This window comes from Osmerus eperlanus, chromosome 15, assembly GCF_963692335.1.
Source record: "Osmerus eperlanus chromosome 15, fOsmEpe2.1, whole genome shotgun sequence".
NCBI classification, from domain to species: Eukaryota; Metazoa; Chordata; class Actinopteri; order Osmeriformes; family Osmeridae; genus Osmerus; species Osmerus eperlanus.
The window spans coordinates 10,620,721-10,643,767 of NC_085032.1; the positions used below are offsets into that span (position 1 = coordinate 10,620,721).

General features: G+C 44.6%; 3 protein-coding genes across 4 annotated transcripts; 2 read left to right on the forward strand and 1 right to left on the reverse strand.

Annotated features, from left to right (window-relative positions):
* Positions 1–106: 106 nt before the first annotated feature.
* On the forward strand, positions 107–11,997 carry LOC134034828 (E3 ubiquitin-protein ligase MARCHF6). The gene is made up of 26 exons (XM_062479466.1): positions 107–538; positions 863–962; positions 3,804–3,877; positions 4,067–4,210; positions 4,679–4,751; positions 4,924–5,095; positions 5,236–5,431; positions 5,611–5,672; positions 6,042–6,074; positions 6,187–6,238; positions 6,369–6,427; positions 6,595–6,675; positions 7,022–7,090; positions 7,216–7,290; positions 8,269–8,403; positions 8,630–8,749; positions 8,998–9,098; positions 9,214–9,351; positions 9,551–9,770; positions 9,933–10,002; positions 10,132–10,313; positions 10,477–10,611; positions 10,747–10,836; positions 10,964–11,096; positions 11,207–11,342; positions 11,494–11,997. Exons 1-26 carry the CDS (start codon positions 520–522, stop codon positions 11,576–11,578), a joined length of 2,754 nt encoding a protein of 917 aa, XP_062335450.1. The 5' UTR covers positions 107–519; the 3' UTR covers positions 11,579–11,997.
* Positions 11,993–13,317, reverse strand: LOC134034831 (arylamine N-acetyltransferase 2-like). The gene has a single exon (XM_062479471.1). The coding sequence runs from the start codon at positions 12,921–12,923 to the stop codon at positions 12,075–12,077; it is 849 nt and encodes a 282-aa protein (XP_062335455.1). The 5' UTR covers positions 12,924–13,317; the 3' UTR covers positions 11,993–12,074.
* Positions 13,318–13,342: 25 nt separating this feature from the next.
* On the forward strand, positions 13,343–21,183 carry zdhhc20b (zinc finger DHHC-type palmitoyltransferase 20b). 2 transcript variants are annotated; one of them, XM_062479469.1, is made up of 14 exons: positions 13,343–13,496; positions 14,179–14,205; positions 14,973–15,067; positions 15,182–15,302; positions 15,426–15,495; positions 15,611–15,643; positions 15,819–15,939; positions 16,557–16,592; positions 16,845–16,977; positions 17,331–17,457; positions 17,597–17,689; positions 17,805–17,920; positions 18,026–18,073; positions 18,199–21,183. In XM_062479469.1, exons 1-13 carry the CDS (start codon positions 13,379–13,381, stop codon positions 18,067–18,069), a joined length of 1,134 nt encoding a protein of 377 aa, XP_062335453.1. In that variant the 5' UTR covers positions 13,343–13,378; the 3' UTR covers positions 18,070–18,073; positions 18,199–21,183. The 2 variants fall into 2 exon arrangements, with proteins under 2 accessions (XP_062335453.1, XP_062335454.1); XM_062479470.1 differs by lacking the exon at positions 16,557–16,592.
* Positions 21,184–23,047: the final 1,864 nt, after the last annotated feature.

Here is a 23,047-nt window from a genome sequence, read left to right on the forward strand (position 1 = left end):
TACCGTCCTAATTCCATTCCTGGTAGTATTTGGCCTGTACTCTGCCCAGTAAAAGACGGGAAGACATATTAGTAATGTGTGGTTTATTCAAAAACCTGGCAACCTGGCTGTCGCAAAGTGACAATGTTGTCGTGTATGGTTAGCTGCTTTAGCCAACCAGTTAGCAAGCTGGTAATTCTGAATGTTTCGTTGATCTTTTTGCAAGAGGAGGGGGTCGTGTGTCAGATCGTTGGCTAGATCAAAACCTCAATGCAATAATCTATCAGTTCAACATACAATTAAGAAACGAACGTTATCTGAAGGATCCTAACAGATGCTGGTGTTCTAGTGGACACCATTTTATGTTAGTTAATGTATCCGACCCCAAGGATATTCCCAACTACCTAGCTAGCTAGCTGGCTTAATGGACGTCTACAATTGCTAGCTAGCCAACTAAAACTTCGTCATTCGAGTGGTGGATGGGTTTACAATATCGTGCAACAAAATACTGCTAAAAAGAGCAGTTCAGGATTGATCGAAATGGATACGGCCGAAGAAGGTAGCTAGCTCTAATGGTGTGAGCTTTTCACCTGCTGCCAGTGCCACACTGTTGGTGAAAAGCTAACGCACTAATACGACCTGGTGGTATGGATGTGTTTCTCATGGCTATGCAGGCCAGCACTATTCATATGAAATGCCAGTGTGGCTTTGTTACGGTTCAGTAAGATATTGGTAGTTTAGAAAAAAAGATAACGTTTGCTAAATATATACTGGAGGACAGTGTAGGTAGAATAATGTTATTGTCATGTGAAATCGCAGTATCTTGCTAGGTCGCATTAATGTTTGGGAACCCCCACATGAGATGTTGCTCTCATTTTGTCAGCGGATATATGTCGGGTGTGCCGGTCCGAGGGAACCCCAGACAAGCCTCTCTACCATCCTTGTGTATGTACCGGGAGTATTAAATTCATCCACCAAGAATGGTGAGTGAATCTAAGTCTTCTTTGTGACATGAACAATAGCACACAAGCACGTTAAAGAGGAGCAAATCATTCTATCAGCGTAATGGATATGTGTATCAGTTCTGTAAATGTTAGGGTGGTATATAAAACGATGGAGACCTTATGTGTGACCGTACAATGGTGAATAGAAGAATGCTTTTCGAATGTTGTATGCACTGCATATTCAATGCTGCATACTGGTTAACTGACCGGACCTAAGTTGACTCTCTAGAACCTCCCCACACACCACCCTACACAGTTGGGGTCATTGTCTGTTTTTCTGTCTGTTAAGATAATTAGACACCAGAAAGACGAGCCATAGTGTGACAGGCCTCAGGTAGCCTATAGAAAAAAAAAACATGGCAAAAGTTCTAGAAGTTTCTAGAATGTCCTGAGCAATTGATGTAACCTAAATATGTATTGATGATACCCTTATTTTGCTTTAGTCAAATAAATTGGTTACTTAAAATACTTACATTTACATGTGTTATTACAAATTCATTCAAAGTGATGTTTAAATTGTACATATAGTAAATGCAGAACAAAGTCAACTAGAGAGGGTACAATTTCTGGGGAAATTGTAGGGTGTGCTTGCTTGCGTCGGTTGCACAGGGGTCCGTTTTTGGATGACATTTTTACAACTGATATTTCTGTATATTTTATATAAAAATGCATACTTATTATTCATAAAGATTACATAGATTTAAAAGCATTTTTTTTGCTGCTCATTTACAACTGAAAATACGAGTGAAGTGTAGAATGAAATAGATGTCTTCTCATTTCCCCTGCAAGAGGCAGCCTCATAGCTGAATCAAAATGAATACATTTGGCAGACCGGTGCTAAAATTGACCTAATCTCTATGACTTAAACGTCCTTTTAAGTTTTTCCCTTCTCGTGATATTTTAAGGCATTTAGCCTACTCATATTGCATTCATTCATGAATAAAGAACCTCCTTTGAAGATTATTCTACGACGTTACCGGCAGTAGAAGATGGAATCGCGATTCAAACAGTACCATCTGCTAACTGAAAATATGCCCCCAAAAACGTAAATAAGCTTGACATTTTAGTGGAAAATCGCTTTCATAAAAAGCTCACTGGTAGCGATCGTTGTCAGTAACAACGCCAAGTGCGATATAGCCCTGTGTGGAGAGCTGCCCCGGTAAATTGTACTACTTCAGTACAGTAGACTACTGCTGTGTTCGTCTTGGTAGCGATTGCGTTGGTTGAATTGGATTTAACGTTCCGTTGTACGGTTTAGGCTGAAATTAATTATTTTCATGAACAGATTGACAAAGTTTAGGCTGTGGCAATGAAGTTAAGGTTAGTAGTTAGATAGACTTTTGATTTAAGTAAGGGGAGTGCCGAACATGTTCTGTCGCCGTTTGACTTCCTACAGCTGTGTAGATGTTTTTGTAGTGTCTCGCGTAGGCTACAGCGTTGCAGTGAGCAACACTGGTTTGAAACCACAGGTAATGATAATTTCACCCACGTTTACTTGTAATGTAATGTCATAATAAATCCTACAACGAAAATGTATTTGTGAGGAATGTTTATTTTAACGATTGAAAACAGATGCATCATAGACCACTGTAGTATGTGTTGCCCGGGCAACAGAGGCTAATGTCATGATGATAATACTTCAGTGAAATAGTAGACTACTGTTTCCGAAAGTAGATGTACTTCCTTAATAAAATCAGCTTATATTGTACATTACACGTCACAATTGTGTCATATCACAAAGTAAAATTAGTAAATAGTTATCACCCTGGCCTCTTTGCTTGTGGCGTTTCTGCAGCTGCCTTGCAGTAAAGCAGTTAGCTTAGCTATCTCCCAGAAGTTAACGAGCTGCTAAACTAATGTTCTGCTAGAGGTAGTCACGCGAGTTTTCGTGACGTTAGTGACGTAAGTAGCGTCATTGACTGTGGCTAGCAAGTTAGCCACCGTTAGCTTCACTATTCGCCACAAAAACTTAATTTCCACTTAAACCATGCAACGGAACGTAAATCCCAATAGAAGCAACTCAATCGCTACCAAGATGAAACTTTTGACACCGAGGTTGTCTATGTAGGCCAAATATTGACTGAGTTTTAGGGGGGCAAAAAGAAATTTAAAAAAAAATAATAATATATATGTGAGAGAACAAAGGTTGTGCCCTTGCCGAAGGCAAAGCACACCCAATGACAGTCATAGAACCAATTAAATTCCTTCAGTGTTTCAGTTGAGTTTGCTGGTATGGCTACAGCCCTAATTACGCCTTACTCAGATGGTTATGAACAAGTAATCAGACTATGTGAGACATATTTAGACAGGCTTTTAATAGGTGTAACTATATACAGGAAATCTGCTTTTTTCTGCAATATAATAATAGTTTTTTGGTAGACTTGTAATTTGCAGACTAATCTAGTCACAGTACTGTTAAACAGTATTTTACTTCTTGTAACTTGATAAGCTGGTTGTATAGACTATTGTGGGGTTGCTCCTGAGTCCAGAAGTACAGGAGATGTCATTGGACTAGCTCGTCATCATCACCCCACTTTTCTGAAGAAAAAAAAAAAGCAGGAAGAGAAAGCATTCTCTCAAATGTTAACTTTCAGGTAAAGCTTTCTGTTGGCCCAGGTGAAATGGGGCATAATTGCACGATAGCATTCTACAACAGCATCCTTGTTTTGTTATTACACATTGGTCAATGGGATCCGTTTGTATTACATACACACATACAAACAGACACACGTGCATACATACATACATGAGATGGAGTGACTGCTCTGCTGTCTACGGCTGCTGCTGGATCCCACGTCATGGTTGATGTCTGCTCCACAGCTTGGTGCAGTGGCTGAAGCACAGCAGGAAGGAGTACTGTGAATTATGCAAGCACAGATTTGCTTTCACACCAAGTAAGTCCACGTGGCTCAGATGAATTGGCCCCTTGAATGGATTCCCTTACACCAACCACCCCCATCATACATCACTGTCTGGGTGATTGTTTCGGACACTTAGTTGGAATGTTCAATGTGTTTCTGTGTCAGCGTGTCTCTCTTTCTCACGTTTCTCCCCCGCTCCCGTTCCGTCTCCTCTCTCTGTAGTATATTCCCCAGATATGCCCTCACGCCTGCCTATCCAGGACATCTGTGCGGGGCTCCTGACCAGTGTTGGCACTGCGATCCGCTACTGGTTCCACTACACACTGGTGGCGTTTGCCTGGCTGGGGGTGGTCCCTCTTACAGCATGTGAGTTCAGGCCAGAAGAAACTGTCCTCACACACAGGATCCACGTCTTAGCACACGCAGCTCATCACCCTGGGCTGACCTGCAGGATGCGGACACTTTACGTGACACACATACACCAAACACGTGCTGCTACCACTTACATTCTGATGGTTTTAAAGGTTTATAGGATGTAGGAACACAGAAAACTCTTGTGTAATGGCTAATGTTGTTATTTCCTAGAATTGTATATGAACGAGGATGGAATGCTTTACTACAATGCTTTGGCCACTGCAGTTATTTTGGTCACATATTTGTTCGGTTTTTCAGTTTAGTTGCCTTGTCTACTCCTGGTGTTGAACCTGGCGTGTGATTGACAAACTCCTCCCGTCCCTAGATCCAAGATGTCATTCTGTAAGAATTCATGTCGGTTTTTAATTTCTCTTTCATTGACCCCTGATAGTTGTGTTTGGTCTCATCTTTCCTGCCCAGGTCGCATATACAAGTGTCTCTTTACCGGCTCTGTGAGCTCGCTCCTGACTCTGCCATTGGACATGCTCTCAACGTGAGTGGTCATGATCATCAAACTTCATCGAGTTCATATGATGCCAGGGGTTTGAATAGCCCAGGCCATTGTTGGCCATTGTTGACTTAGAATCTATTTACTCCTCCTGGGTCTTCCTAAATGTTAACTTCAAGCACTTGTGTCTTTGTCTATTTGATTCCCACTTTTCCAGAGACAACTTGCTTGCGGATTGTCTTCAGGGTTGTTTTGTAGTGACGTGCACCCTGTGTGCGTTCATCAGCCTGGTCTGGCTGAGGGAACAGATCGTCCACGGTGGCGCCCCTCAGTGGCTCGAACAGCACCAGCAGCAGCCGCCGCCCAACGCAGCCGGACAACCCAACGAGGTACAACACACACACAGTCATAGGCACAGTCAGACACCAACCACACACACCAATGCTCTCTAATGTCACCTTGTGAGATCTTGCTGTCTTTGTTTTGATTGGATGACGTGTCCATGGTCTGCCCCCTTCTCCTCCCCCAGAACCAGGAAGCAGGCCAGGGAGCTGCCGACGACCCTCCAGTTGCCCCGCCTGCCCCAGCTGACCCTCCGGCCCAGAACGAGGCAGAGCCCGAGCCCCCCGATGCCCCACCGGAGCAGGGAGACGACCCGGAGCTGGACAACGAGGAGGAGGAAGGAGCGGCCGCGGAGGACGCTGACGCTAATAACGGGGCACAAGGTGGGAGGAGCTTATGATAGAGCTCATCAGCTGACCACACATAGCATTTGTGGTTGGATTCCTGTGATCAGTCGTATTCTGTCTGAATAAAGTAATGAAGGTGCTTTGAAATGATTTTGTTGGAGCGTTACTGGACATGTTACATAGTTTCCATCACGTGTGTGTGTGTGTGTCTGCAGATGATATGAACTGGAATGCTCTGGAGTGGGACCGTGCAGCTGAGGAGCTCACCTGGGAGAGGGTCAGCCAGCCTATCAGATATCTTACCAGCCAGTCTGGCCTCACACACACCTCAGCCTTTACATCATCCACCAACACAGGACAGACTTCTCATACAGCCAACCTCCAAAACACACCACAATTGATCAATATCTCATCCATGAATTAATCTCATCCATATCTAGTTGTATAATGACAGTATATAGACTAAATAAAAATAATTACATTATGGCAATTTAATCTGTAAATGAATTTATTACTAATTCATATGACTTCTCTAAACACGTCTTCAACAATTTGTACATTTCATTTTAATTAGCAGATGCTGTTATCCAAAGAAAACTCCCAATACTGTACATCGCAAAATTAAAATGTTCTCTGTATTCCGTAGATGCTTGGACTGGATGGCTCCCTGGTGTTCCTGGTGAGTCAGGGTTTTCCTACATCCGCCTATTTTGGTATTGATGTGTAGGAGTTGCATGTTTATTATGCATATATGTGATGTATCAACTGAAGCTACTGTTGATCTCTTCCAGGAGCATGTATTCTGGGTGGTGTCTTTGAACACCCTCTTCATCCTCGTTTTCGGTGAGTAGAACATCAAATTGCTCTTATGAAACAGCCCTTTGTTGTCCTATAATCCATTTATAACATAGAAAATGGGTTGGGCCATTGTGAGAGAGCCTGTGAGGTCACTGACTTGTTCATTTCCTTTCAGCGTTTTGCCCCTACCACATAGGACACTTCTCCGTGGTGGGACTTGGCTTTGAGGAATATGTAAGAAACTTTAGTTTAGATTAACTAATGGTTGTTAAATTCCCCAGCGAGGTTTCATAATTGAATTCGCTTATTAATTAATTTGTCCATGGAGATAGATTTATCTTATTTTTAATCGGTGATCCACCTTGCCTTATATATGATGATGTGATTATTTTCTTACCAAGGTCCAAGCCTCCCACTTTGAGGGCCTAATCACAACCATCGTGGGCTACATACTCCTGGCCATGACGCTTATCCTCTGCCATGTATCCTTTCGCCTGCCGACCTCTCATCTGGTAGCCAGGCAGTGTTGCTATAGAGACACAGTAACTCTTTGTAAATAATAATTGACCGACAGGGCTGCGCAGTAATCCATGCACAGCAGGGTTGCAGAATGGCACGCATTAATGGACAAAGCTCTCCGTTGTATTTTTATAACATGAATCAGTCAATATAAGAGCGTGTGTATTCGAAAACGCTTGACGACCACAACACTGTATTATTATATGACCACCTGGTGAGTTCTGCAGAGATACAGTTAAAAGTATGTTTGTCTGTGCAAGTGCTGCAGTGTGGTAGTGGTGGTTTTGTTCCTTAGCGTGTGTGCCTCAGGGACTGGCCGCTCTAGTCAGGTTCCAGCGCTCCCGGCGTCTCCTCGGAGTCTGCTACATCGTTGTCAAGGTAACAACTGCATGGTTTCACCTAATTCTAGTCCTGCTGTAATCCACGAGCTAAAAAAGAAAACCAGAGCCTCCGTTATTATGACCAGGAAGTTATGAACAGTTAATGAGGCATATTTGTTGTAGGTGTCTCTGCTGGTTGTCGTGGAAATTGGAGTTTTCCCGCTCATCTGTGGCTGGTGGCTTGACATCTGCTCTTTAGTAAGTGAAGACGTATTAGATTGTGATCAATTGCTGTGAAAGTACCAAGTCAATGAAGTGAATAGCTTTTTATTTTATTTATTACACATGTAAGGTGCAGTTGTCTGATACACTCAAGTTCAGTATCACAGAAGACTGGACAAAGAATACAGGAAATCAAGAGAGTTAATGGTATCACAAAATGGGAGGATACGTGACGATTAGAATAGCCTTCGCAAGTACAGAAAAAGGACACTGCATGCTAGATAGCTTTTGTTTAGGTCTTTAGATAGGGCTCCTAGAAATGGCCTGGACGCTGCTTATATTTTCCTCATTTGAAGTTGTATGGCATTATACACTTTGGTAATATTGTGATATTGTGTCACAGGCCTTTTCTAGTCGTACCTTACAAATAACTAACTTATGGCTATTCAGGCATAAGAAAACAGCATAATGACAGTTGATCAATAATACAAAAAATAGAATTAATAGATAGGCATATTTCTCTCCTGATTAGTTAGATTAGTTAGTTCTAATCTCCTAACTCTCCTAGTTAGTGTATAATGCCATGCAACTTTGAATGAGGAAAATAGAAGGACCGTCCAGGCCATTTCTAGGAGCCCTATCTAAAGACCTAAACAAAAGCTATCTAGCATGCAGTGTCCTTTTTCTGTGCTTGCAAAGGCTATTCTAATCGTCTCGTATCCTCCCATTTTGTGATACCATTAACTCCCTTGATTTCTCGTGTTCTCATGAGCTTAATGTAGCAAGGTATAGATCAAACATTGTTCATCATATTCAGAGCATTTCAAACAGTATAGAAGTAATAAAGTAGTAATCTTTTAATTGTTGTTAACTGATCAGTGGTTTAAGGACAGACCTCTTCATAAGTTATCATTTGTATTTATTGTAACAAATTACTTTAGTGCAATTTTTATTTTTATTTGTGTCTGTCGGTTGGATCAAACGTTAGTTCCTAACATTGACTCTCCCTTGTAGGAAATGTTTGACGCTTCACTGAAGGACAGAGAGCTGAGCTTCAAATCTGCTCCCGGAACCACCATGTTCCTGCACTGGCTTGTGGGAATGGTCTACGTCTTCTACTTTGCCTCCTTCATCCTGCTCCTGAGAGAGGTAGGAACCAGGCCAGCAATCCACCGCAGACCACCATCCCTGGACACCACTACCTCAATTATCCCTTGGAAGAATAAGCCCTGTAGATAACCTAAAAAGAATACAGCATCTTCTAGATGGCTATAATTATCTGCTAAGCCGTATGGACTTAAAGTATTCACTGCAGAGTTGTTGGTTACCACTTTGACTCAGCACACACGTTTTTTTGGACTGTTTTGTGGGCCAGGTGCTGAGACCAGGCGTCCTGTGGTTTCTGAGAAACCTGAACGATCCGGACTTCAACCCTGTCCAGGAGATGATCCACCTGCCCATCTATAGACACCTGCGCAGGTTCATCCTCTCAGTGGTGCGTCTCCACTGTGCTTGTCTACTTCTTGGTGTCTCGGTAGATGTGATTCATGAGACGCCTTCTTTGTCCCAAACCTCAACACCCCACAGAAACATAAGGGAGCCATAAGGAATACAAAAAGGGGCAAACTCAACATTAGTCCCTTATCAAATACTGACATAAATTAGATGGTACGACAGTTCCAGAGAGCGATCATGTCACGGTGGTAAGGATATGGGTATTCAAAATGGCCATCCTGTCCTCAGGTGGTGTTTGGCTCCATCGTGCTCCTCATGCTGTGGCTGCCCATCAGGATGATCAAGCTGCTCCTGCCCACCTTCCTCCCCTACAACGTCATGCTGTACAGGTAACCACAACACAGGATGCGACATCACAACCAGGAAGCAACTCAGAGTCCTGTCAAGGAGCCTGTCTGTGGCAAAGTTTTCACTCTGATTCTTCTTGTGCACCCCCCACTCCAGTGATGCCCCAGTTAGTGAGCTCTCTCTGGAGCTGCTGCTGCTCCAGGTGGTCCTGCCTGCCCTCCTGGAGCAAGGTCACACCCGCCAGTGGCTCAAAGGCCTGGTCAGGGCCTGGACCGTCAGTGCTGGCTACCTGCTGTGAGTGACCACCATATGTAGACTTCCTTTACTCTTACAATGGGCCTTGACTGGATTGCGTTTCCATTTGCTACTAATTCAAATTCAAGTCAAATCATCAAGTTACTGGATAATGTTCTTTATAGAAGTTTTGTAAATACCCAAACTGCACTGGCCTCACAAATGAGGACAAAACTTGTGTCGTATGCCCCCTCTATAGAGACCTCCACTCCTACCTGCTGGGAGAACAGGATGACAACGAGGCCAATCAGCCTGTCAACAACAACAACAACCCGCCACAGGGTCACCATAACAACAACAACGCCAACCCCGCCCCTGCGGTCGGGGAGGGGCTCCACGCGGCCCACCAGGCTATCCTACAGCAGGGGGGTCCTGTGGGATTCCAGCCTTACCATCGACCCCTCCGGTTCCCTTTCAGGGTGAGTTAGTCACACCCTTATACCCTGCTCCCTTAGACACTACACCCTTATACACAACACTTTAACACACTGCACCCCTACGCATCCCCTACAAACTTTCCTCGGGCGGTTTGGAACTCTCCTTCATATCTCCAACCAAGATGTCTGTCCTTCTATCCACAGATTGTGCTGCTGATAGCGTTCATGTGTGCCACCCTGCTAGTGGCCAGTCTGCTGTGCCTCACCCTGCCAGGTAGGACACCCCACACACTCCACACCGTCGTGTTTCCACCAGCCTCGACTGTCCTGGAAACGTCTGACATACGTCTGGCATGTGATGGTGGGGAGTCTATATCTACCCGTGTGTGTGTTTGCGTTGCAGTGTTTGCGGGGCGCTGGTTGATGTCCTTCTGGACCGGAAGCTCCAAGATCCACGAGCTGTACACGGCGGCGTGCGGCCTGTACGTGTGCTGGCTGTCCATCCGCGGCGTGACCGTCCTGCTGGCCTGGATGCCTCAGGGGCGCACCATCATCATGCTCAAGGTCCAGGAGTGGACCTTCATGGTACGCCTCCAAGCCGCCCCGTTTCTGTGCGGCTCCTTGTCTCACAGCGACAGTCAGTGACACAATAGTCTGTCTGGGATCATGGAATACTGCAGCTTTGGATGTTCTCTCATGCATCTCTGGGAACTCTAACGTGTGTGTGTGTGTGTGTGTGTGTGTGTAGATCTTAAAGACTGTGGTGGTGGCTTTGCTAGTGGCAGGGGTCATCCCCCTCCTGTTGGGCCTGCTGTTTGAGCTGGTCATCGTGGCTCCTCTGCGTGTTCCTCTGGACCAGACACCGCTCTTCTACCCCTGGCAGGTGTGTATGACCACATGTCGTCGTCCCCCCCATGTTTGATGTGCATGTGTTTTTGAAGGCCTCTTGTGTGTCAACTTACTGCATTCTAAACCCAGTGCATTTCCCCCTGTTCTCCCCCATCTTTCCCAATCCTAGGACTGGGCTCTTGGAGTGCTCCATGCCAAAATCATTGCTGCGATCACCCTCATGGGCCCCCAGTGGTGGCTGAAGACTGTCATCGAGCAGGTGGGTCAGAGGGCTTCAGCACGCGCCCAGTGGCGTCATTTCACCTCGATAGGATCCAAGTGCGAGATCCTGCCGGCACAATGCTCGACGTGCAAGAAGATGTTGACCTGCATGATCTCCCCCTCAGGTGTACGCAAACGGGATCCGCAACATCGACCTCCACTTTATCATCCGCAAACTGGCAGCGCCCGTCATCTCAGTGTTGCTGCTGTCCCTGTGTGTGCCCTACATCATTGCTGCGGGGGTGGTGCCTATTGTCGGTGAGTTGTGTGCGTGTGTGTGCGTGCGTGTGTGTGTGTGTGTGTGTGTGTGGAGGAGGAGGGGGTACCATGTCTGTCTCTGTCTGTAACATGTCATGTTCTTGTCTCAGGCATGACCCCTGAGATGCAGATCCTGATGCAGAGGAGGATCTACCCGTTCCTGCTGATGGTTGTCTCTCTCATAGGCATCCTCTCCTTCCAGATCCGCCAGTTCAAACGCCTTTACGAACATATTAAGAATGATAAGTAAGTAGCCCTCTCTGTCCACCTCTCCCACCCCTGCTCCTCTGAAAGGCTGAGCACCACCTCAACGTTTTCTAGCTGTTCTTCTTTGGTTTGAGTTTAAACTGTTTGGCGTGAACAACCTGGTGATCAGTCCCTCTCCTTTCCCCTACAGGTATCTGGTTGGCCAGAGGCTTGTCAACTACGAACGCAAAGCAAGAGCGAGCTCAGTCCCGCCTCAGAATCCTGTCCCTGAGTAGTCAAGTTTGTATGAGAGGTTGTCACGTTGGTAATCCCACACCTTTCTTTTACTAAATTACAAATCAACCCATCTCCTAGTCTCTTTAGGACTGAGTGGAGTGGATATATTAAGGCAGTAATTGACCCATCTTATATTCTGATTGGCTGTTGGATAGAGATTTGGCAACAGTATTGCTGACACCTATAAAATCATTTCTGCCCAGCTGGAGTGGAGAAGGGGTCTAGCAGCTGATATGGAATTCAGCCATTTGTCTTGTTCTTGCCTTGATTTGTAAAGTGATGCCTGAGAATTGTACATGTGTAAATACTTTGAATGCAGACTTTGTTGTCGCAAATTGGACAGTCTTGGATTAATGCAATGACCATTGTACATCTTAAAAAATGTATGTAAATTAATTTATTAAATCAACTGACAATTTATCCTGTGTCTTTTTGGTCATATTACATACTGTACATTAATGGTGTGTAATTGTTAAAGTATCAGTATTTTTTTTTTTATTCAATAGATAACAGGTGGGGTGTAATATCTTCATCCTTTGGGATGAGGGGAGATTCAAGCACTATTCCAAACTCTTCCTTCAGGATGTCAGGGATCTCCTCATGCCTTAGCTCCCTGGTGGTCTTGGTTATATTATCTCCATCCTTGGAAGGGAACTGACTGGTGATGAGTTTGTACCCCATGTAGGTAAGCCTTCCAGTTGGCTTTAAGATAGAACAGAGGGACTTGCGAAAGAAGATGGAACTTGGAGAATTCTGATGGTAGTCGCACATGGCAGTGAAGTCTTCTCTACATCGTGCCTCAAGTGTGAATTTGTAAATCTCTGACCACTTTCCAGCTAGCCCCACATTTTCTTCGTCTTGCCATTCGAGAAAATGCATATTCTGGTCTTTCCTGATCCGATACACTCGGTGACCCTGAACTTGAGGCTCAGTGTTCTCTAATGAAATGGGAAACTCGAAACCTGCCGCGCCAAAGCCGACATGACACAGCCAACGCTTTCCATCAACGTTAACCATGGAAATACAGTGGTCGAACGGCGGGCCGTAACGACCGGTGATGGAGTTCCTGACCTGCCCTGAGAGCAGAGTGACCTCGAAACCTATTTCCGATAAAAGCCAAGAGAAAATCCCATTGTTCTCAAAGCAGAATCCACCGCGGCGCAGGTTGACAATCTTGTTGTAAAGCAGTGGAAGCTCCAGCCTCACTCGCCCACCACTGTGCACAGTGAGGTTCTCGAACGGTACTGTCATTAGGTGACAGCGATGAACGCACCTGAGAACGTCCAGGGTTGCAACCGCAGGGTTTTCATATCCAATGCGATGCAAATATTTCTGTTGATCCATCTGATAGTGTGATCTGAACCGTTAACGACGCATCTTTTCGGCGCATTCAAATCTTAACTTTGTGAAGCTCTGGATACGTAAACAGCTGCTTAAATTCATGTGTGCAAATAGCTGCAGTGTTCTTCCTATTTCCCTTTTCCTTGGTGGCCTTATTTGATGAGTTCGCCACCTGGCGGCCTATTGACATAAGTTTTTTCATGATCCATATATGAGAAAAAACTTTTAGTTGTCCACGTATCTCATCTAATTTATAACACATTTACAGTCGTATTTACTATTCACGTTTGATCATTTAATAATATTGTGTAAGTGTAAAGTTTGTAACAATTCTACCAAGTTAGAAACAAGGTAGCCTATTCCACTTTCTCAATGAATCGAATCGCCGTTGTGGAGGAGCTAAAACTTCTTCTTGACGTCACATCAGCGCTCACCCTTGCATTTTGGTCACAGTAAAGATGGCGCCCACCCATGTACTGAGATGCTGTCAACGGGGCTTAGCCTGGATACCTGTTATTTTTATCGCCCTGGTTGTCTGCTGGTCCTATTATGCATATGTCGTGGAACTTTGCATTTGTAAGTACAACACCTGTTAGTTCATAAAAGTGTATGTTTTAGCGTCGAGGCTAAGCGTGCTGTATTTTGGATAGCTGTATCAGCTTGACAGCTGGACAGGAAGTAAGAAGGAAATTATTGCAGCTCGGCAACTAGCTAACAATGGATTGCCAAACTAAAATACCCACCACATTTGATTGCGATTTTGATTTTTTTTTTCAATTTTATTGTAATTGCAATGGTTTTGTAAAACATTTTATAATTGAGTATGGCCCCGTTGTCACTACTCCCAGTCCCAACCTGGTCGTTATTTTCCTAGGCAGAATGTAACTGTAATGAAATTAGCTACCCAGCTACTAGCTAGCTTTTTTTGTTGTTTATTCACGTCAACACCTGATTAAGGTAGGTAGCAACCTGGTTAGCTATCATAAATGACTAAGATGTGTAGACTAACCGGTGTGCATATAAGATATCATATGGGCGTGGCATCATTTATCCTCTGTAATTTTTGGCATTCATTGTCAAAATTGACGAATACACAAGTGCATTTAGAGGATCCAAATTATGAGAAAGGTGACGACGTTTGATTCTTGATCCTGTCTAATAAGGTTTATTATTTTCCTGTAGATCAAGCTGCCATTGAGGCAGCGTTTAAGACTAACGTTTTATCAATACCCTTTGTTTTCTCTCTTGTCTTTTGCAGTCACCATCCCCAGCATAGGAGAAAAGAGTAAGTGGAGTGTGGTTTGGACAGGATTTATGTTTCACAGGGTGGATGGCTTTTATTGAAATTAGCCCATTTGTTGCTCATTGGGATCCTTGTCTGGGCAAGGGGCTGTAGGTCTTTAGTCCATTGAAATGTAGTCTATTTGCCCTGGCAGGACCAGACACATTTTGGCACAGGCTTAACTCTTCTGGCGTTAAGAGTCCAGTAGAGTGAGCGGGTATCCAAATGAGAGTGGACACACAAAACACATCTATAAATTGTAGGGGGTCAAGGACAAAATCATTGTACTCATCAACTGAGAGTGGAAGCACACACACACCCATCTGTAAGATTTAGGGGCTCTGGAACAAAGTCATACTTCTCATCAACTGAGAGATTAATCAACTGAGAGGATACGCACACACACAGCTCTACAGAGCTTAGAGGCTCAGCATAGTGTCAGTGGCTGTAGGACAGCTCTATTTATTGGTGGATTGGCCCTGAAGCGTGGGCAGGCCTGGGTAACACTGCGTCAGAAGTCACACACCACAGATACACAACCTCAGCTGTGTGTCAGTCTGCTAGCCCAGATAAGACCCACTGTGTCCTCAGTTTATTTGTTTTTATTTAAGGTTGGCCTGCTCCAGGGCCAGATACAGAAAGACGGATTTAAGGAAGGGAGATAAGAACCAAATTAAATAAATATTCTGATATTAGAGATAGCAACAGCTAGTGTAGACATGAGTAGCTGTTCATGCGTGGCTGGTTTTGACTGGCTGTTTTTTCAACAGTAATCTACCTGGTGTTCTTTCACCTCTTCTTCATCATGTTTGTGTGGTCGTACTGGAAGACCATCTTCTCCAGACCTGCAAACCCTTCCAAAGAGGTATCCCCACTAATCCAGCACATTACTGTGTGTGTGTGTGTGTGTGTGTGTGTGTGTTTAATGTATATATATGTTTATATTTCTCTGTCCTCCCATCCTCCCTGTGTCTCTCAGTTCTGCCTGCCCAAAGCAGAGAAGGAGCAGTATGAGAAGGAGGAGAGGCCCGAGACGCAGCAGGAGATCCTGTGGCGAGCTGCCAACAACCTGCCGCTGTACACACGCACTGGGGCCGGAGGTGTGTACGAAGTGTGTGTGGGTGTTTGGGCGTGTGTGTGTGTGTGTGCGTGTGGGATCATGCCCTTTTGTACTTCTTGATACTGGCCAAGTGGAGAGTTCATCAGGTGTGTGTTCTGTGCAGCTGTCCGATACTGCGATCGCTGTCAGGTGATCAAGCCGGACAGGTGCCACCATTGCTCTGCCTGTGACATGTAAGTCTCATGCCTTTCTCATCTCTTCCCAAAAAATAAAATAAAAATAGTTCCCTTGTCACGTATTCCTTCACATGTCTTCTCTCCTCTCATCTTTCTCTTTCTACCTGTGAAGGTGTGTGCTAAAGATGGATCACCATTGTCCTTGGTATGTACCCCGTGGTCACCGAACACTGAAATCCAAAACTGTTTAATTAGTGTGGTGTATGTAGTCCTTCAGTTGGTTCTTGTGAATGAGGAAGTGGAGGACTAACTGAATTTCCTGTGTGTATGTGTATCTCTCTGTTGGTGGATATGTGTGTGTCCCTGTGTGTGTCTCTCAGGGTGAACAACTGCGTGGGATTCTCCAACTACAAGTTCTTCATCCTCTTCCTGGCCTACTCGCTGGTGTACTGTTTGTTCATTGCAGCCACCGTTCTGCAGTATTTCATCAAGTTCTGGACAGTGAGTAAAGACGCCAGGCCCATCTTTAGCCGCGCCCTGCCACCCATCCCTCTAACAAACACAGAGCAGGGCTCCTCTCCAGCATCTACTGCTTTGGTCTGGTACAGGTCACCTGTGTGCGTGTGCCTGTCCCACAGTGAGCTGACCAGCCTCCTAACTGTGCTTCTCTTCTGTTGCAGAGAGCCCTCTCTCTCCTTTCATTCCTCCACTAACTTCACTCTGTCTCCTTCCTCTCCTCTTCCACACAAACAGGGTCATTGTGCAAAGTCCCCCCCCCTTCACTCTCTCTCTCTCTCTCTTTCGCTCTGGTTGTTCACCCCTTCACAGCCCGCTCCACAATCGATGCCATCAGTCCCACCGCCCAGCCGCCACCCCTACTCCTCCCTGCTCACTTGTCCTTCTCTCCCCTTTCTCCCTCTCCTCCTCTCACTTTGTTCCCTCTCAATAGATAATACCATTGTCTTCTCGGCTATCCCTTGTCTCTTATCTCTCATTCCCTCCCTCACCCCGTCTGGCCTTGCCCCCTTTTCACCCTCTGTCCTTCCCTGAACTGTCCCGTCCTCCCATCCCCCTCTCTGTACCCTCGTCTAACCATTCTGTCTCTGTTTGTACTAAAGCTTTGCCGGAGGAAATCGGCAGAGAACTGCCCCAAGGTAACCCACCCCTCCAAAGCCTTAGCGTTGCTGCTCCTTTCAGCGTGCTCCTATGCCTGCCGATGATGTCAGAGTGTGTGTGCCGTGATGTGTCGTACCGTTGTGACGTGGTTGCTGTGAAGACCAGTGTCTCTCTCGCTCTCTCTCTCACACTCTCTCTCCATCTCTCTCTCTCTCCTCGTCTTGTTCCTGTGTGGTTTAGATGTTGACACGTTGTCTCTCTCTCTCTCTCTCCTCCCGTCTCCTCCCCAGAATGAGCTGCCAGACACTCACGCCAAATTCCATGTCTTGTTTCTCTTTTTTGTGGCGGCCATGTTCTGCATCAGCATTCTGTCTCTCTTCAGCTACCACCTGTGGCTGGTAGGGAAGAACAGGTCCACCATAGGTAACGCACTCTCTCACACACCACTTACCAGACATGTACACTCTCTCTCTCTCACACACACCACTTACCAGACATGTACACTCTCTCTCTCTCTCACACACACAAAAACACACACATTCACCTTCCCAGATATACAAGCACTCTCCCCCAAACTTATAAACACAGTCCTACTCCCCAGCACTCATTAACTATGCTCCACCTAAACCCCCACCCCACCAATTGCTCTTCCACTCATGCCAGAACACAGGCCTTTCAGCTCCTAATTGTCTGTTGCCTAGTTGCCATACTCTACCTCTTTCCTTCCCTTTTGCTCTCTCTTTCTGTCTCCCTCTTTCTGTTTGTCTCTGTTCTAGAGGCATTCAGAGCGCCCGTTTTCAGGACCGGCTCTGACAAGAACGGCTTCTCCTTGGGCTTCCGCAAGAACATCGGCCAGGTGTTTGGAGACCAGAAGAAGTACTGGCTGCTACCAATCTTCACTGGGTGAGATGGACACTGTCAGGACTGCAGTTCCCCGTCAACCATTGGCTAGAAAATGTGGATTTGCAGCATTAGAATTAGCTATTTGTCAATGACCGCCCGGTCTCTTAACACTGAGTCTGTCCTCCTTTGGTGTGTCCAGTCAAGGAGATGGTCAGACGTTCCCCACTCGCTTGGTCAGTTTGGACGCAGAACAGGCCACAGTCACCTTGCAGCGACCAGAGGCCAATAAAAGGTGATCCTGGAACACTAATAATAATACGTCACCGCTATTCGCTGTCACTCAGTTGTTTGTGTGCAATAACTGTGTATCACTGGAGCTGTGTGACAGACAGTTGTGTTTGTTACAGCGCTGAGAATGTTCCAGCAAGTCCACTCAGCGACTCCCAAAACCGTCTCCTTAGCAACGACCAGCACGCCAACAACATTGCCGAGGAGCACCTGGAGAAGGGCACCCTGGAACCAGGTAGGTTCCAGGGTGCCCTGTTACTATGGCAACAGGTTTTCACCTTCCCCGCTTCCTTAATTCTTGTTCTTTGTCCTGGCATCTGACTTTTGACTTGTGTTTCAGCTGAAAGTGACACAATCACAATATCCATGGAGAGCGAGTCATAACCAGGTGAGCCAATCACTCAGATCTGGACAGCATTGTTATCCATTGGCTGACTTGGACGCAGGAAGTTATGTATACTTAACTTCAGTTGTTAATCTGTCCCTCTCTTGCCCCCCCCTCCCCTCCCCCAGGAGAAAACGCCAGCCGTTTTTATATAATGCCTTAAGCAATGCTACACTTCAGTTGGTTGCCATGGAAACAACCTCCTCCTAGCGCTCCACTCATCAATACAGACATGACCCACTCGGCATAGCCCTGGACACGCATGCCTTATACTCATCCACCGGGGAGACAGCAGACAGGCAGCCTTGTTAAACATCAGCAGCTTGGCCACACACACGTCACTCCCACCCCCCCTATACACAGTCTAAATCATGCACACTGTCTTTTATTTACCTTGATCAAAAGCTGATAATTATTGCAACTCACATTGATCTTAGACTGTTAATGAATGCAAGCATCACAAGATGATGGCAGGAATAATAATCAATCACAATGTTACTGTGCCAAAATCTGATTGGAAGTCACAGGAAGCAGAAAAGGATAGGAACCAGTCAGTACTGGGAACTGGACATTGGGACTGTAGTGGTTTTTCTACAGATTTTTCACTCTGGTTGTAGAAGGGGTGCATGAATGGCACCCTGACTGGTATTACTAGATAGAAGATACTTTTTTGTGTTAACTTGTGTTTGAGCTAGTGCTTGGATTACACCATAGATGGATATCATGGCTAGGAACTGAAATCTGGACTGTACCCCAAAAGCTCCCCTCGTGTATGAAATGCTGGACTTAACCATGCTGAGGTGAAAGGGCACAGACCCCAGAGTTTGATATCAAAGCACAAGATGGCGCATTTGCACTTTCTAGATTAAGTTTTGACGTCCATCGGATCAAATGCTTTTTATCATGTCCAAAAAGATTAGGGATGTTTGTGTGTTCTTTCTAGAATGAAGAGTGTGTGTGCGTTAGTGTTTACCTCTGTGTGTGGGGACAGGGATAAGCGCTTGTTGTTGTTGGAAACTAGAATGATCAGCTTTATGTGTTCATCTGTTAGCTTGATTTAGTTCAGTGTCATCGGCATTGATAAACGATTGTTTTTACATATCGGACTACAACCTCCTCACCTTCAAAGCCCACCTTTGGTTGCCAAATAAAGGGCTGACCTACCTGGAACTCTTACTTCTGAACAGTGAAGTGTTTACAACATGTGAGCGATGATAGCTCTGCTTTCACCTCATTAACCAGTGTCATAGAAACCAAATGAAAATATATTTTATTTTTCCTCGCAAGGTTTACCTGTGCACACCTGTGGTTGCTGCAGAGCTCCCTGCAGTACTAGCGATAGCCAGCAGGGGGCCCTACCACACTCCTAGCTGTTAGGACTCCTCCAGCTGTGTGTCATGTGATGTACTTATCAACTGTTCAGAATTTGTTGTTCAACCAAAAAGTAGTGCCTCACTGCTTATGGTCACCTCTGTGGCAGTCCACACAACCATTTTGTACATGGAAATGAATCCTGTGTCTTTGCAGCCCAGCTTGGCTTGTGTAAAGTGCTGCGTTATGAGCTGTATTGTGTCATTGTTTAACATTTGTGACTGAGATGATGTGAATGACTGAACAGGGTCGTGAAAGGCTGGATGTCATCATATGACAGATAAAGGTTTTGGATACCAACATAATTCAGTATCAAACCAAATACTTAAACATGGCTGTACTGTGTTAAGATCAAAGGCTGAAATGTATATAAAGAAAGGCCAGTATGGACATCTGTCAAGCCCCGGTCATGTCCAATTATACAACCTGCTGTTCCTGTGCTGTGGAGTTACAGTAGTGATGTGTGTGTGTGTGTGTCAGTGGAAATTGTGACGTCATACTGAATGTACTACAAAGGGACAATGCTAGTTTGTGGGCACAGCCTTTTTTGTACTGCATTCTTTTTCATATTTTACTCCTGCCTTTCCTGGTCCTGATCCCTGAGACTCCCTGACCTGCAAGTTTTAGATGTTTCCCTCTTCCAACACACTTGGTTCAAATGAATGGGTTGTTATCAGGCTTCTGCTGAGCTTGACCCATTCATTTGAATCAGGTGTGTTGGAAGAGAGAAACATCTAAGACATGCAGGGCAGGGGATTGAGAGGACCAGGATTGGAAACCACTTTTACTTTTCAATTTCCTTTTGGCCCAGACCATATCCGTTTGTCCAGCCCTTTCTCCCCGCTAGCTGATAGAGCAGAGACAAACTTCTGGAGGTTGTCTCTGCAGCCAGAGCCAGCGTGTTCTTAGTATAATAGAATTATAAGATTCAAGATGGGCTATGTTTAGTTGTGAAATACACTAATCATCATTCCTTATTTCCTATAAAAATGCGGTTTCTAGATATCTGGCCAAGTACCCCTCTTCACTCTCTTGGTAATGGTTTTAATGCATATCCTTTATGATATGCTGCTCTCCAGTCTAGCCAGTTATTTCTGTGCTTCAGATGGACCTACTTATGTTGCTAGCGCATTGCCCGAGACACTACCTGTGTCAAACTTCAACTTGAGTGCTCTTTTATAATGTTTCTTCTTGGGAGAAATGCCTCTGAATGGCCACACATATCAGAGTTTTTATTAACACATTACTTATGTACATAGCACTACTGCTTAAACGCATGAAGCTTAGCTGTTTACGTGTTTTTTGTGGTGGGAGGGGGGGGATAACGCTGTTTCAAACTATCATATTTTCTTATTTTTAACTTTCAGCAGACTTATCTATCTTTCAGGCTCATACTTATGTTCCACACATCCATATAACTGAAGCCATAGTGATTCCTTTTAACAAAGGGAATGTCAAATGTCCATAATGTTGGACTTGTTTTGGTGATGGTTTTACTTACCCACAACCTCTCTGCATGCACAGTGCAGGTGTATTTGTACTCTGCTTATCGCAAGCTTAATATTTTCCTTTGTTACAATGTCATGTTTTACAATGTGTGTAAATATATTGATTATGTAAAAACACTGCGTATATATTTTTCTTGTCCGATTAATTTTACCGTTCCTATTTTGTGAATGAAGTAATTGCTTATATATGGTTATTAACATGGAGAAATAACAATAAATGTTTTTTTAAATCTTTTTGAGATTCCAGTCTTTTTATTCCATGGATTCATTGATACCATGATGAAACAGAAAACAAAACTAAAAAGATTATGATCGATCAGGATGGAAACAAAGAGAAAGTGAAATCATTTTAAACGTAGAATTCATCCAGTAACAATGAAACCTTCCCTCGACCTTTGACCTCTCACACCTGCTAAAAGCCTTTATTCATTTGAACCTTGAATCCAGGCTTTTTGCTAGTGAGGTGTGTGTCCTGCACTCTTACTATCACAGCAAAACATACATACACATACAGAGATTCACACACACACATCCACAGTTGTGTTTGTAGTTGGGCCCATCCCCAATGAGACTCCTGCTAGACCTGTAGAATCATGCAGCTGGCTTCTGATGTTATTAGGTAGTGCAGGTAAACATTAACTGAGAAACACTGACTTAACCCTCGTGCTGCCTTCGGGTCACATGACCCAAAGGTTCATAACGAACCATCGTTGTGTTTACCCAATTTTACCCAATACAAAAACAAATTAAAATAACTTTCTTTTAACCTTTGCAATGTGGGGGGTCTGAGACAGCCCAACGGTTAAAAGAAAATGCTTCACTTTGTCTTTGTATGCGGTAAATCTGTCGCAATACGACGGTGGGTCACAATGACTGATGGGTCAGAATGACCCGAAGATAACACAAGGGTTAAAACACCAAAAGGGGTGTGATGAAACATGATTAATCCCAAACTGTCATTTCTGACTAGACCTATAAGTGGCTGTGTGTGTGTGTGTGTGTGTGTGTGTGTGTGTGTGTGTGTGTGTGTGTGTGTGTGTGTGTGTGAGAGAGGATATGTACAGCCTCCTGGGTGGAAAGAAACTGATGTACCCTGGAGTTGAACAACCTCTGTGTTTCTGATCTGGGTGACATACAGTCTCTGAGAGCAAACAGCACCCTATCTGTAAAGTTCAAGTCCTACAAGGCCATCACTGAAACCACTCTGGGTTAGCCTGCGTTACAATGGATAAAAGATCTTAACACTATTTCCTCTTAGCCTACATTCTGTTTAGTATTTTTAATTTCTCCTGTAAACTAAACAGTTGTTAGTCCTTGAAATTATCCACTTCTATAGATTACATAACATTGGATTTGATTAAATGTAACTTTATTTATCACCGAAAGGAAATTCTGATGTGGCAGCACCTATTAAATGAACATCAGAAGGATCAACGCAAAAAAAAAAATGAACATCCAGGTATATGCAGTCAATTCACAGTATTGCCTGAAACAGTATTTAAAACAAGGAACAGGGTATATGTTGTTCAAAATGTCTGGTGTTCCATGATCAATCAGGTCAGAACTATATGGAACACACACAACACTGGCTCAAGGACTTGTATCATGTACAAGGGCTGACTCATAGTACAGTATCTTGTTGGCTGGCAGGAAGGACCTCCTGACGTGTTCTGTTGAGCATCGTGGCAGTACATGTCTGTTGCTGAAAGTGCTCCTATGCTCAGCCAGAAGATAAAAGATAATACCTTCCACAATCCACATTGTCCTAAACATTTCAAAGTACCCGAGCCTCCTCAGAGTCGGCTCTGACCCTTCTTGTATAGATTCTGGGTGTTACCAGTTCACTCCAGTCTGGGTTTTATCCAGGGTGTTTTAGGAGTATCCAAGTTAGGTGTGCCAGGTACACATCTGTCTGGACTTGAACATTGTGATGCAGAGATTCAGTCTGATTAATGTACAATTCACTTTGAGATTTATAAGCGTGTGGGTGCCTGTGTGTGTGTGTGTGAAAGAGAGCCAAAGAGATCTCCAGAGAGAGTTTGTGTTCCCAGCTGTCTTCCAGTGCCAGTCCAATGTGTTTGAACATGCCACAGGTAGA

What these genes read in the sequence shown, in the direction of transcription:
- LOC134034831 (XM_062479471.1), bottom strand. Translation starts at nt 12,923, where the DNA reads ATGGATCAACAGAAATATTTGCATCGCATTGGATATGAAAACCCTGCG.
- zdhhc20b (XM_062479469.1), top strand. Translation starts at nt 13,379, where the DNA reads ATGGCGCCCACCCATGTACTGAGATGCTGTCAACGGGGCTTAGCCTGG. An exon ending in TGTCGTGGAACTTTGCATTT is followed by an intron (nt 13,497 to 14,178) that starts GTAAGTACAACA and finishes TGTCTTTTGCAG; the next exon opens with TCACCATCCCCAGCATAGGA. An exon ending in CCCCAGCATAGGAGAAAAGA is followed by an intron (nt 14,206 to 14,972) that starts GTAAGTGGAGTG and finishes TTTTTTCAACAG; the next exon opens with TAATCTACCTGGTGTTCTTT.
- LOC134034828 (XM_062479466.1), top strand. An exon ending in CGCTAATAACGGGGCACAAG is followed by an intron (nt 5,432 to 5,610) that starts GTGGGAGGAGCT and finishes GTGTGTCTGCAG; the next exon opens with ATGATATGAACTGGAATGCT. An exon ending in GGGGGTGGTGCCTATTGTCG is followed by an intron (nt 11,097 to 11,206) that starts GTGAGTTGTGTG and finishes TTCTTGTCTCAG; the next exon opens with GCATGACCCCTGAGATGCAG.